The sequence below is a fragment of the Dama dama genome, chromosome 11, assembly GCF_033118175.1.
Source record: "Dama dama isolate Ldn47 chromosome 11, ASM3311817v1, whole genome shotgun sequence".
Lineage (NCBI taxonomy): Eukaryota > Metazoa > Chordata > Mammalia > Artiodactyla > Cervidae > Dama > Dama dama.
This window is the reverse complement of record NC_083691.1, coordinates 38,129,139-38,141,439: the sequence shown is the minus strand read 5'-3', so window position 1 is coordinate 38,141,439 and position 12,301 is coordinate 38,129,139. Positions and strand designations below refer to the sequence as shown.

The window sequence follows — 12,301 nt, the reverse complement described above, 5'->3', positions numbered from 1 at the left end:
AGGCTCCCTAGCACGCGGAAGAGTGCTTTCGCCGTCCTTGGCCACAAGGTGGCACCCTTTGAATTTTCTTCCCCCATCAAAATGTGAAAGAGGGGGAGTTGAGAGGAGGGAGAAAAGAGTAAGCACTCCCCCAACCAAGAACAATTTGAAAACCCACCCCAAAATATTTAAAATCTGGGACAAAGAACCGTCAGGACGGAACTGCTTCAATTGCAAAACCTCAGCGCTGCCTCCGGAGCGGCCCGCCGGCCCGAGTCAGGAGCAGCCCCTTTAAAAAAAAGCGGACTACAGTATTGGGATTCTTGAAACCCGAAACCTAGAAACAGAATCGTAGCGGAAACCAGAAGGAAAACCTTGAACTCCTCCAGACAATTGCTTCCGGGGAGTTTTTCGGGAGTGCGAGGGGGAATAAAGGGCCCGAGAGGAGGGCCCCTCGGATGGCGCGCCCCTGAGGGTCCTGGCGAGTTCGAGGAGCGTGGGGAGGAGAGGACCCTACCCTCTCCCTTGGGCTGCAGGTCATGGCCACCGTGGAGCAGAAAGCCCTGGGCATTGGCTTCAAGTGTCTCTCTTTGGCCACTTTTGTGCTCATCTGCGCCGGGCAAGGGGGACGCAGGGAGGAAGGGGGTCCAGCCTGCTACGGGGGATTTGACCTGTACTTCATTCTGGACAAGTAAGTGCCGTGAGTTGTTCCACCCTAGGCTAAGCTGATGATGCTTTCTCCCCGGGCTGGGCTCCTTGGCAGGGTGGCTTTGGGACCGGCGCGCATCTCCAGGGACACAGAGGGGCCGCGGGAGGTGGCGGTGGCCCCAGCGCTGCGCCTTTGTGGACCGAGCGCGCGTCCCCATCCTTCCCGGCTGCAGGAGCTGGCCGGGCAGGCATCGCTGCTTGTTCTCCAGACAGCTTCTTCTCTGCCTTGCTTTCTGGCGACCGAGGCGCCTGAGTTTGAGGATGGGAGTGTAAAGATGCTGTTGACCTACTACCTCTCTTTGAACCCTTTCCATTTGCTTTAGAATCCTTGGTGAGAAAAGCTTGCTTTGGAGAGGCAGAATCAGGCACGTCTAAAGTAAGCGGCGTGGGCTTTTAAAAGTCAATCGTCTCTTGTTTAAAAACTATGCCCTACATATTCCTTTTCCCTGGTTCCTCAGCATAGAATGTAGGCAGACCGAGCAGTTGGTGGAAATATAAGGCGGATTTCTCCACTCCACTGAGTTTGAGGCTAGGGAGTTCTTTGTTGTGGGGACGTCTTGCGAGTTGTAGGATGTTTTGTGAGTTGTAGAATGTTGAGCATCCCTGGCCGCTACCCTCTAGATGCTGGTACCTCCCCCACCCCACTCCCCAGCCCCCGACGTCCCCACTAGTCTCTCCGTGGTGACAAGCAAAAATGTCTCCAGACATTGCCAAAAGTCCCCTGCAGGTATATTTCTCCTCCCTCTGGGCTTGAGAAACCCCGATGCAGGCGAAGTCAAGTTCTTGGCGATTTGACTGGTGGGCTACCAGGGAAATGCAGGAGCCCTGGTTTTCTTGCAAAAATGGATGAGGCTTCAGGACTGTTCAAGGGAGAACTGAACTCTGCCCAATCCCCTGTAGACTTGCCAAGCCACAGTCATTCAAGGAAGTTGCCTGCTATCAACTAAAACGCAGCTTTAACAATAAAAAGCCCCTTAGCGAAGATCAGTGCTCACCAGCGCTGTGTGAGCGCCCCACTGCCGGGACAGGACGCTTGCTGTTACCGTGGAAGGGACATGAGTTTCACAGACTGGAAAGTATTTGCGAGTTGGAAAAAGAGTCCTGCAAAATAAGCTGGCCAGCTAGACACCAAATGTGCTTTGCAGTTGCCCCTGGAGTTTGATTTTTTTCCGTAAAGGCTGTTTTGAACTCCAGATTCTTTGGATGAAAAGGGAGATCTCTTTCCTGCAGATTTATGAGAAGGTGGATACTGAAAATATACTCCAGTGCTAAGAAATGGAATTTCTTTTGTTACTTCTAGTGGCTGGGAGCACCAGCTCACAGATTCAGACTGTCTGAAAATACAGATGCCCATCACTGTGCTTTTTTTTAAAAGCCAGTTCAGAAGAACATACAGGAAGACTTGAAAATGGACAGAATCACCATGTCCCAGAATGGAACAACTCCACACTGCAGAGATATCAAACTCTTTCCAAATTACCTTGTAAATTGAATTAAACTTTAAAATCAGATTTCTGAAAGAATTTTGTTGGTGAGAGGAATTTAGCAAAATGATTCTAGGTTTATCTTAGAGAAAAAAAACAAGTTATTAACAGCTAAAACATTTTGGAAAAAGAATAATGAATACTTATATCTCCAAATATTAAAATATACTGTGAGGCAAATTAATAAAAGACTTTTTAAAAAATGGTTCTTGAACAAATGGTCCATAGGAAAAGAAAAGGTTTCGATTTACACTTTACCCCACCACCACAACCAAGATAAATTCCAAGAGGATTGAAAATTTTAATGTTAAACATTTAATTTAAAAATAAAGTATTGAAAGAATTAGAAGAAAATTTATATGAGTATTACTGTAATCTTAGATTTGGAGCTTTAAAAGCAGAGTAGCAGCAATAAAGAAAATTACAAAAAGATTTAAATATATTAAAATCTGACATGTCTATAAGTGAAAAAAATGTCACAAATAAAAGATAACAAGTAACAAAAGCTTTTGCAACATAAATTCACCTCTATAGAGTAACCTTAAAATATAACAAGCAGTTTTTAAAAGAGCATCTCAATAGAAAACAGGCTTACTATACAAATAATTCACACAAAAAAATATGAAAGGCAATAAACAAAAAAGTTCAACTTCCCTAGCAAAGAAATGGAAAAATCAAACAAGATGTAATTTTTATTACGTTGGCAATGATTTTTAAAGAATTATAACATTCAGCATTGGCCAACTTGTGGGAAGAAGGGCCATTGTCATATCTTAAAAGGAAAATATAAATTTGGTTTGGTCTTTCTAGGTTTGTGCTATCCAATAAAACTTTCTGTGCTGATGGAAATATTCTCTTACTGTGCTTTCCAATATGGTAGCCACTAGCCGTATGTGGCTATTGACTCCTGAAATGTGTATAGTGGGATTGAGGAAATGAACTTTCTATTTTATTTAAGTTTAATTTAAATTTAAATAGTCATATGTGGCTATTATTTTGAATAGCATAGACAAGAAGATAGCATGGCAACATGTATCAAAGGAAAACTCCAAGATAGCCAGAAAAGAGTGCTTATATGTTCATGGCTGTGATGTTTATGATAGTGAAGCTGAAAATTATCTAAATGTCCAACAACAGAAGATTTAATAAGTTAGACATGGTATATGCATGATATTGAGTACACATGTTATACATGCATGTAAGATATTTTTAGGAGAAACACAATGCACATAATATACTCTTTAGGGAAAATACAATTACCAAATGTTATACACTATGATTCTACTTTTGTAAAAAATGCTAAACACAAGTGTGTCTTTATTTACCCAATATGTAATAGTATTTGTCTGTAGAAAGTAGGATTTTTAAATTCTTTTTTTACACTTTTCTGCATCTTCAAATTTTTCTACAATGAACGTATATTCTATAGTCAACAAAAATGAGTTATTCTGAGTTTTTAAAAAGTCATTTCAAGTGTGAGGGGGCTCTCTTAACCAGCGTGCTGAATTGCAAGCTCCTCACAATTATAGAGGATTTGCTTCTTTCATGTTTAATCCTGGAGTACGTTTCTAAATGCACCATAGGATCCTTGGCAATATGTTGAGGACCCAAAAAGGCTCCAGGAAAAAAATGGTGGGAAGACTTTTACAGGTACCTACCTTTACATGGAGGTGGACTCCTCTGACTTCTTTTAGTTGTCTTATTGCTTGAAGAGAGGGACATTTTTGTGCTGAATGAGAAAGTTGCTAGAACTTGGTATGATAAGCGTATGCATTTCCAGCTTGCCATCTCGATTCGAGCTGATTTATGGGATTGTGGAACCCAAAGCTGGGGGATGGGCCAAAAGCCAGTGAGAGCAGACAGTCCCCCAGCTGGTCCCTCAAGACATGGTCTTTTGTCCTAGAAAGTACCTCCCCAGAAAGTGCTGTCCAGCACCCAACCACTACAGCTTGCAAAGGGAAAGAGTGCTGATGCATTTTTTCCCCTTGGGCTTCTCAGATCCTCTTACGGACAAGACACTGTAGAGGCTGAAGCCAGTGGCTCAGAAGGCAGTAAATTCACCATTCTTCTCCCCACCCCTCAACTCCCTTTTTTCCCAGCGAATGGTTCTCTTCTTTTCTGTGACATTAAACCTCGGCTCATTTCAGCTTTAAGCAGGATGCATCTCTGGCTTGGAAGAAACCCAGATTATACATTTAATGGAACGTCATGTTTTCTCAACCAGAAGCAAAGACTTCATAATGATAACCTAGGCTACCACAGTAACACAATAGGGCCTTATTAGCGGCTTTGGCCACGGAGCTGATGGACTGGGCTTCACAAGGCTTTGTATGATGGAATGTTATGTTCATTCAAGCATGCTTTTCTGGTTACAGTCAGGAAAAGTAGACTGCTGGGAATTCAATCAGGGATTTAAAAAGTCAGATTTGGGAGGACTTTATCCAGAGGAAAACAGTCAAGGAGCAGCTCGCCACCTTAAATCTCCCAGAGGGCCCTCTAAGATCAGTCACCCTGTTGGCCAACCCGTGGACATGCACGGACCTTTTCTCTCTTGCAGGACTCTTCTGTTATTACACTAGATGTTTATGTATCACATATTGGTCTGTTTTATAGAGAGCTGTTAGTCACTTAAGTGGAAAAAGTGGACTCTCCATCGTGAGTCTGGGGAAGTGCTGGCTATATTCATGTTTGCTCTACAAACTTCAAAAATAGAAGGGTTGGGTGGGCTGGGGCAGGAGAAGTGGAGGAGATGGTGGGCTGGAGGACAGCAGTAAGCCTTGAATAGTTGACTTACAAGGTTTCCTAAAGCCACAGCCTGTCCCCCAACAAATCCTTCCATTTGCAAAGACCCTCTACAGGCTCACTGTGTGGGCTCCTTCCCCATTAGGACCCCCGCTCCTCCCTCCATGACTTCCCTTCTGTTCAGCACCAATTTTCTCTTTCTCTTTTCCCCATTCAAGGGGACCCCATCTCGCCACTCATGCAAGTCCAACCGCAGCATCCAAAATTGGGTGGTCACATGTGATGATCCATAGGACCCTTCCTATGTGTTATACTTCAGAGACACAGTCATTAAATGGATTTTTATAATATTAGACTGGGAACCTCACCATGTTCTGGGTTCCCAGCTACTAACTTACAACAGAAATCTTTAGAGTCAAAACTAAAGTCTCCTAAAACTTACACCACCTCACAAGTGCCCCAGAGAAAACCTTGCTTGGTTGCTAGGGCAAGTACTACTGTCTCTAATTTACAAATGAGAAAACTGTTCAACCTTGGTCAACCCACTGAATTAAGTGACCTGTGGAAGGACCTAGGATTAGATAATGACAAAGCTGGGACACTGTCTGCTCCTGACTCTCAGCCCAGCTCTTTCCACTCATTGCCCTGTGCAGTTGGGTCATAATGAGAAGCACATGGCAATACGACTGTGTAGATTCCAGGAATTAAAAATCCCTGCATCAGAGTTTCAGGAAATGATGGTGCATAAGGCAACTAAGGTTACTTAATTGAGGAGCAACTGCTATGCTGTTAAAGCAGCTCTAAACTGATTGAAAGTTTCAGGGTCTCCAAACTTCTGCAGCCCATGGAGATGTTCCAGAGATCTGGGGATTACCCGATGGGTAGGACTCTAAGGACATCTGATTATAGTGTCCTTAAAGATCTGGTAAATTAATAATTTGTTCAGACTGAATCTGGTGGAAAGGGGAAATTCAACTCTGTAGACATCTTAAAACTCACAGATGTAGCTTGTTTTCAGAAAAGCTTTGGAAGAAGACTTCCAGTAATGAAAATGCAAACTTGACTCCAAATAAGGAAAACAGTTCATTAGAAGGTACCTTGAAAATGATACAGTAATAATTCTGAGAAGCGTCAGGGAAAAAAGTTTTTCAAGGGCTCGGAATGTCTTCTTTTTGGTATCAAGATGGATTTTATGGTTTTTCAATATTCTTCCTTAATTGAAAGAATTGCAGTTTTGGAGAGGTTTTATCAGCTCAAGTAATAGTTGGTAGAACTGCTTGCAAATTGGAAGGTTTGGCTTATGGTTCAAAATAAATAGGGCAGAACTCTTTTGTTTTATTTTGTGCTTCTGTCTGGGCCAGCCAAGTAATTACCTCTAGTTTCCTTAGCTGTGGAGACCTGGTAAAACTCAGTGTCAAGCTGAGAATAGAATCCAGGAGTGCTGGAGGAAGGCACCAATCCTAAGATAACCTGCAATTATCTTCAAATCCTGTAGGGCTCCCAGCAGTCCAGCAGCAAAGTCTGGCATCCCTTAGTGAGACCTGGCTGTCACATAAATGCAAATAGGATTCGCCCACCCTAAAGGAGATCAGTCCTGGGTGTTCACTGGAAGGACTGATGTTGAAGCTGAAACTCCAACATTTTGGCCACCTGATGCAAAAAGCTGACTCATTTGAAAAGACCCTGATGTTGGGAAAGATTGAAGACAGGAGGAGAAGGGGACAACAGAGGATGAGATGGTTGGATGGCATCACTGAATCAATGGACATGGGTTTGGGTGGACTCCGGGAGTTGGTGTTGGACAGGGAGGCCTGGCGTGCTGCGGTTCATGGGGTCGCAAAGAGTCGGATACGACTGAGCGACTGAACTGAACTGAATTTAGAGCATGTGCCTATTTTTGATATGAAGTCCAGGGACTGGATTTTGCCTCTTGCAGTGATTACTGGGCAACAAGAGACCAAGTGGGTATTTGGATATTTCCTGACATATTTCCCAGACATGCCATGTTTGTACTGAAAATAGTGATTAGATTTCTTCCATTTGGAAGAGCTGATTCTTTCGTTTCTTTGGCATAGATTTGTTCTCAAGTCCGATCACAAGCTGATTCTTTCGTTTCTTTGGCATAGATTTGTTCTCAAGTCCGATCACAAGTGTGTGCTCCAATAAAAGTACAGGTGACGATACCTGTTGTCAATAGTGTCCTGTTCTGGAAGCTGCAAGGAATGGAAGAAAACAGCAAGCAGTCCAAAGCTATTTGCTTTTTAGGGAGGAGGACATTAGATGGACTCCAGGCAGGCAAAGCTAAAGGCTCTAATGAGGATTTGGGGCAGGGGGCAGGTTAGGTCAGGCTTCCCAGGTGGTGCTAGAGGTAAAGAACATGCCTGCCAATGCAGGACACATAAGAGATACAGGTTTGATCCCTGGTCGGGAAGATTCCCCCGGAGAATGGAATGGCAACCCACTGCAGTATTTTTGCCTGGAGAATCCTCATGGACAGAGGAGCCTGGTGGTCTACGGCCCATAGGCTCGCAAAGAGCTGGACATGACTGGAGTGACTTACCATGCATGCAGGTAAAGTCAATTTTAGATCAAAGAGGAGAAGAAATAAGTAAGTTTACTGAGCCCATGTTACCTGCCATGCATTGTATAAACATTTTGCTTGTTATCTCCTTTGTAACCACTTAAGGCCAGCACAGTCATGATCACTATTGGACACATGAGGAAACTGAGGTTTAGCAAGGTTAGCCAAGGTCATTGTAAGTGGTGAAACTCAGCCTCAAATCCAGGCATCTCTGACTCATGATCTACGCACAGAGATGAAAAGAATCTAAGCATGCAAGAGAACATTGACTCAGTCAGGGTAGTTTATGCCTTGGTAACAAACAATCCCCCAAATCACAGTGACACAAAACAGCAAAGGTATAAACCTTTGTAATCTCTGTCTCTGCTACACATCTGGTGAGGGGCAACAGGGCCTGTGCTCAGGGTGCTATCCTGGAAGCTAGACTGGTGGAAATTCCTTCACACCGGCTTTTACCATCATTACTACAAAGGAAGGAAATGCTGGAGAGTCTCTGACTGGAGCACTGCCAATAAATTAATGATTTGTCCAGATTGAATCTGATGGGAAAGGGAAATTCAACTCTGTAGACATGTGAAATGACACGCATCCTTCCACTCACAACCCACTGGTCAGATCTAGTCATGTGACTACTAAACATCACCACCACCATCGCACCATCAATACTACCTCTACCATCTCCACGCTTGCACATGTGCGTGCCAAGTAGCTTCAGTTGTGTCCTACTCTTTGGGACCCTGTGGACCATAGTGCTCTAGGCTCCTCTGTCCATGGGATTCTCCAGGCAAGAATACTAGAGTGGGTTGCCATACCCTCCTCCAGGGGATCTTCCCAATCCAGGGATCGAACCCATGTCTCCAGCATGTCCTGCATTACAGGTGGATTTTTTACCCACTGAGCCACCTGGAAGGCCCACTACCATCACCACCAACACCAAATGGGATATGGAAAACACCATCCTCCTGTTTTTCTAAAGGGAGAGGAAAGCCAGATATGGGGGGCATGAAAAGCCTTTACTATAAACATTTAATCATACACTACTTTTGCTCGAGTAAGAAGAAAGGAATAGTCCCTGGGAGAGGATATAAAGATAAGACTTCTGGTCCAGGGTCAGTGCTGAGCCATGTCTTACATATGTTCATCAATCCAGAACTAGAGTCAGACATGACAGTCCAAATCCGCCTGTGTGGCAGTGATGGCCTGTCGTTCTTTCCCTCCTTGTCCATTGATCCCATTCTTTACATGAAAAATTCAGTGCAGTGGGCAGGGGATTAAATTAGACTAAATAGAAAGTAGAAATGAAGATGAGACATGTTTCCCTGATAGCTAAGTATTAACATGAATGTATTCAGAATCTCAGAATCCCTTTGTCCATATTTTGTGGACTATGAGGGAATTTGAAAAGCTGTGAGGGGAGAGTGGGATGCCCAGGTGGTGCTGGTGGTAAAGAACCCATTTACCAATACAGGAGATGCCTGAGACGAGGGTCCGATCCCTGGGTCAGGAAGATCCCCTGGAAGAGATATGGCAACTTACTCCAGCATTCTTGCCTGGAGAATCCCATGGACAGAGTAATCTGATGGGCTACAGTCTGTAGGGTCACAAAGTGTTGGTTGCAACTGAAGCGACTTAGCACGCATGTACACAAGGGGAGAGCGGCCCCTGGAACACTGAGGCAGCCAGGCTGAGAGGATGCTGTGTGTTGCAGAGGCTAATTCCGACCCTGAATCTAGAGTATCTGGGTTCCAACCAAATGTGTTTCTCAGTGAAGGTGTCATTGCCCTTTTCAGTGGACAGTTTTTCGCTGAGAGGGACTGTAGGATGCTTAGCATTTCTGATCATTCCTTTGTAAATGCTGTAAGCTTCTAGTCATTGTGATACTCAATAAATAAATGCCTCTAAATATATCCCTAAATGCCTTCCTTGAGGTGGTATCACCCTGGTTGAGAACCCCTGACTGAAAGAAAACAGGTAGAGCAAGGCATGCCAGTGATACTGATTTTAAGCTTTGTAGGACTACATCTGAGCAGGAAGAGCATTTATCTAGAGGAAGAACTAGAGTGGCTTTAGTTATAAGAGGGCCAGTGGAAACTGCTGACCTTGGAAATGAATGTGCTAAACCGGTGGTTCTCAACCAGGGACCAGATCAGCACCTTAAGGGTCCAGGGCAGGCCTGTATCTTTTGGAAAATTTCCCAAGTGATTGTGATGTGGTTCTTTCCATTCCACAATAAATCATGAGAGTGAACAGAAAGACCAGAAAAGTTGTCCTATACTGATGGCCTTGTTCCTCTCTCACGAGGATGTCGCTAAGGAAGCAGAAACCTGATAACTGAATGCCAAGCAGAGTTCTTACTTTAGATGGTGGTAGGAAAGGCTCAACACAATATAGAGAGGAAGAGCCAAGGTCACAGATAAGCCTTGCTTTGCCCTGCTGTGTTGGCAGTTCCTGTCGTGTGTGCATACACATGGAGGCCATGGTGTTTGCTAGGACAATCCTTTGTTCCCTTTCTGTCAAGACTCCAGGCAGGAAACATACCCCAGGTCCTCAGGGGAACGAACTGGACCAATCGCAGAGGTTAAGAGAGCTGACTTTGGAATCAGGCATTTCAGGCTTTAGATACTAGCTCATCCTTTTACTAATTTGTATGACTTGAGCAAATTATTTAGCCTTTCTGAACCTCAGTCTTCTCATTACTAAAACAGGTATTAAAACTACTGCCTCACAGAAGTATCTTGAAGATTAAATAATATTAGAATAAAACCCTTAATGAAGCATTTGGTATGTGAGTGTCCTAGATGATGATAATGGTGGTGGTGGTGGTAAATGTAACAGTAGTGGTGATGGTGCTGATGGTGGAGGTGGTGACAGTGATGGTGATGATGGTATTGATGGCGACTGCAGTGGTGATAGTGATGATGGTATTATTGATGATGTGATGGTGGTGGTGATGGTGACAGTGATGGTATTGATGGTGATGGTAGTATGATCAAGATAATGGTACTATTGATGATGTAATGGTGGTAGTGGTGGTGGTGGTGGTGATGGTGATGACAGTATTATTGATGAGGGTATTGGTGATGGTGATGATGGTATTAATGATGACAGTATTGATAGTGGTGGTGGTGGTGATGGTGATGATGATGGCCTTATTGATGATGTGATGGTGATGGTGGTGGTGGCAATGGTGATGGTGATGATGGTATTGATGGTGATGGTAGTATGATCAAGATAATGGTATTATTGATGATGTGATGGTGGTGCTGGTGATGGTGATGATGATCGTATTGATGGTGGTGGTGATGGTGATGACAGTGTTATTGATGATGTGATGGTAGTTGTGGTGATGGTGACAGTGATGGTACTGATGGTGATGGTACTGGTGATCAAGATTATGGTATTATTGATGATGTGATGGTGGTGGTGGCGGTGGTGGTGGTGATGACGGTATTATTGATGATGGTATTGATGGTGGTTGTGATGGTGATGATGGTATTGATGATGTGGTGGTGGTGATGGTGATGATGCTGGTCTTATTGATGATGTGATGGTGATGGTGGTGGTGGCGATGGTGATGGTGATGATGGTATTGATGTGATGGTGGTGGTGGTGATGGTGCTGATGATGGTCTTATTGATGATGTGATGGTGATGGTGGTGGTGGCGATGGTGATGGTGATGATGGTATTGATGGTGATGGTAGTGGTGATAATGATTATGGTATTATTGATGATGCAGTGGTGGTGGTGGTCATGGTGATGACATTGATGCTGGTGGTAGTAATGGTGGTAATTACCCCTAGAGAAAATGGATGTGTTCCTCTAACAGAAGACATCTCCTTAGATTATAAGTTGGACTTCCTGTCTAGGGTAAGGAGTACACCAGTTCAACTCAGTATTTATCAAACTTTGCTAAATGTATCAGATTACAAAATGCCTATGGTGACTCTAAAGGAGTTCACAGTTTAGCAGAAGAGACAAAGGGTTAGGGAAACAGAGTTGGTGAAATAATGAATTTTGATTGAGATTAGAGAGGCTTAGGAGACTTTCTAGAGAAGGTAACTTTGGATCCAGGACTTGAACCTCGAGCAGGGTTTTGCCAGGTGACAAAGTAAAGAAAAACACATTGATGACCAAGGAGCACCACAAGAAGGTGAAATGACACATACTCTTTGTGATGTGAGCATGGCAGTGAGAGTGACAGAAAAAGAATCTGGAAAGAGCAGGATTTTTCACATCAACAGCAGGTTAAGGGATTATATGTTGGGGGAATGGGAAAAAAAGAACAAATGAAATTGAGTGACTTTGTAGGGTGGAGTACCAGGACTTGATGAGCAGTTGGCTGTGAGTGAGAAGAAAGAGCTGTGAGGGGAAGGAGTAGGTTTCAGAAGAAAACAGGAACTTGGTGTGGACATGTTGAGTCTGTACACGTAGGACATTTGGGTGGAGGTATTGAGTAGACAGTTGGATTTATACCCTGTAACTGGCAAAAAAAAAAAAAAAAGACTTGAGAGTTGTCAGCCCAAGAGTAGTAGATGAAAATATGATATGGATAATAAATAATATGGAGATAATATCAAGATAATATCAGGGTTAAAAAATGTCAAGTAGAGGTTTAATGAGGAAGATGGCCAGGGTCCAACCTCAAGGAATTGCCAACAGGAATGTCTGGGCCAAAGAAGAAACTCCATTAACCAGAGTTGAGAAGAAGTTGCCAGAACAGTTAGAAGAGAAACAGCTAAGAACTGTTACCACTGAGGCCAGGAGAGAGAGAATTTCAGTGGAGGGGTGATGAGCTAGATGTTTTCC

The 12,301-nt window shown here is 43.7% G+C and overlaps 1 protein-coding gene across 2 annotated transcripts in view; it reads left to right on the top strand.

Moving 5' to 3' along the window:
• The first annotated feature begins 307 nt into the window (after nt 1-307).
• ANTXR1 (ANTXR cell adhesion molecule 1) overlaps nt 308-12,301 on the top strand; it is a 251,881-nt gene continuing 239,887 nt past the window's right edge. For both annotated transcript variants that reach the window (XM_061155147.1, XM_061155148.1), the window contains exon 1: nt 308-670. In XM_061155147.1, coding sequence (XP_061011130.1) covers nt 519-670 — 152 coding nt within the window. In that variant the 5' untranslated portion in view covers nt 308-518. The remainder of the gene's footprint in view (nt 671-12,301) is intronic.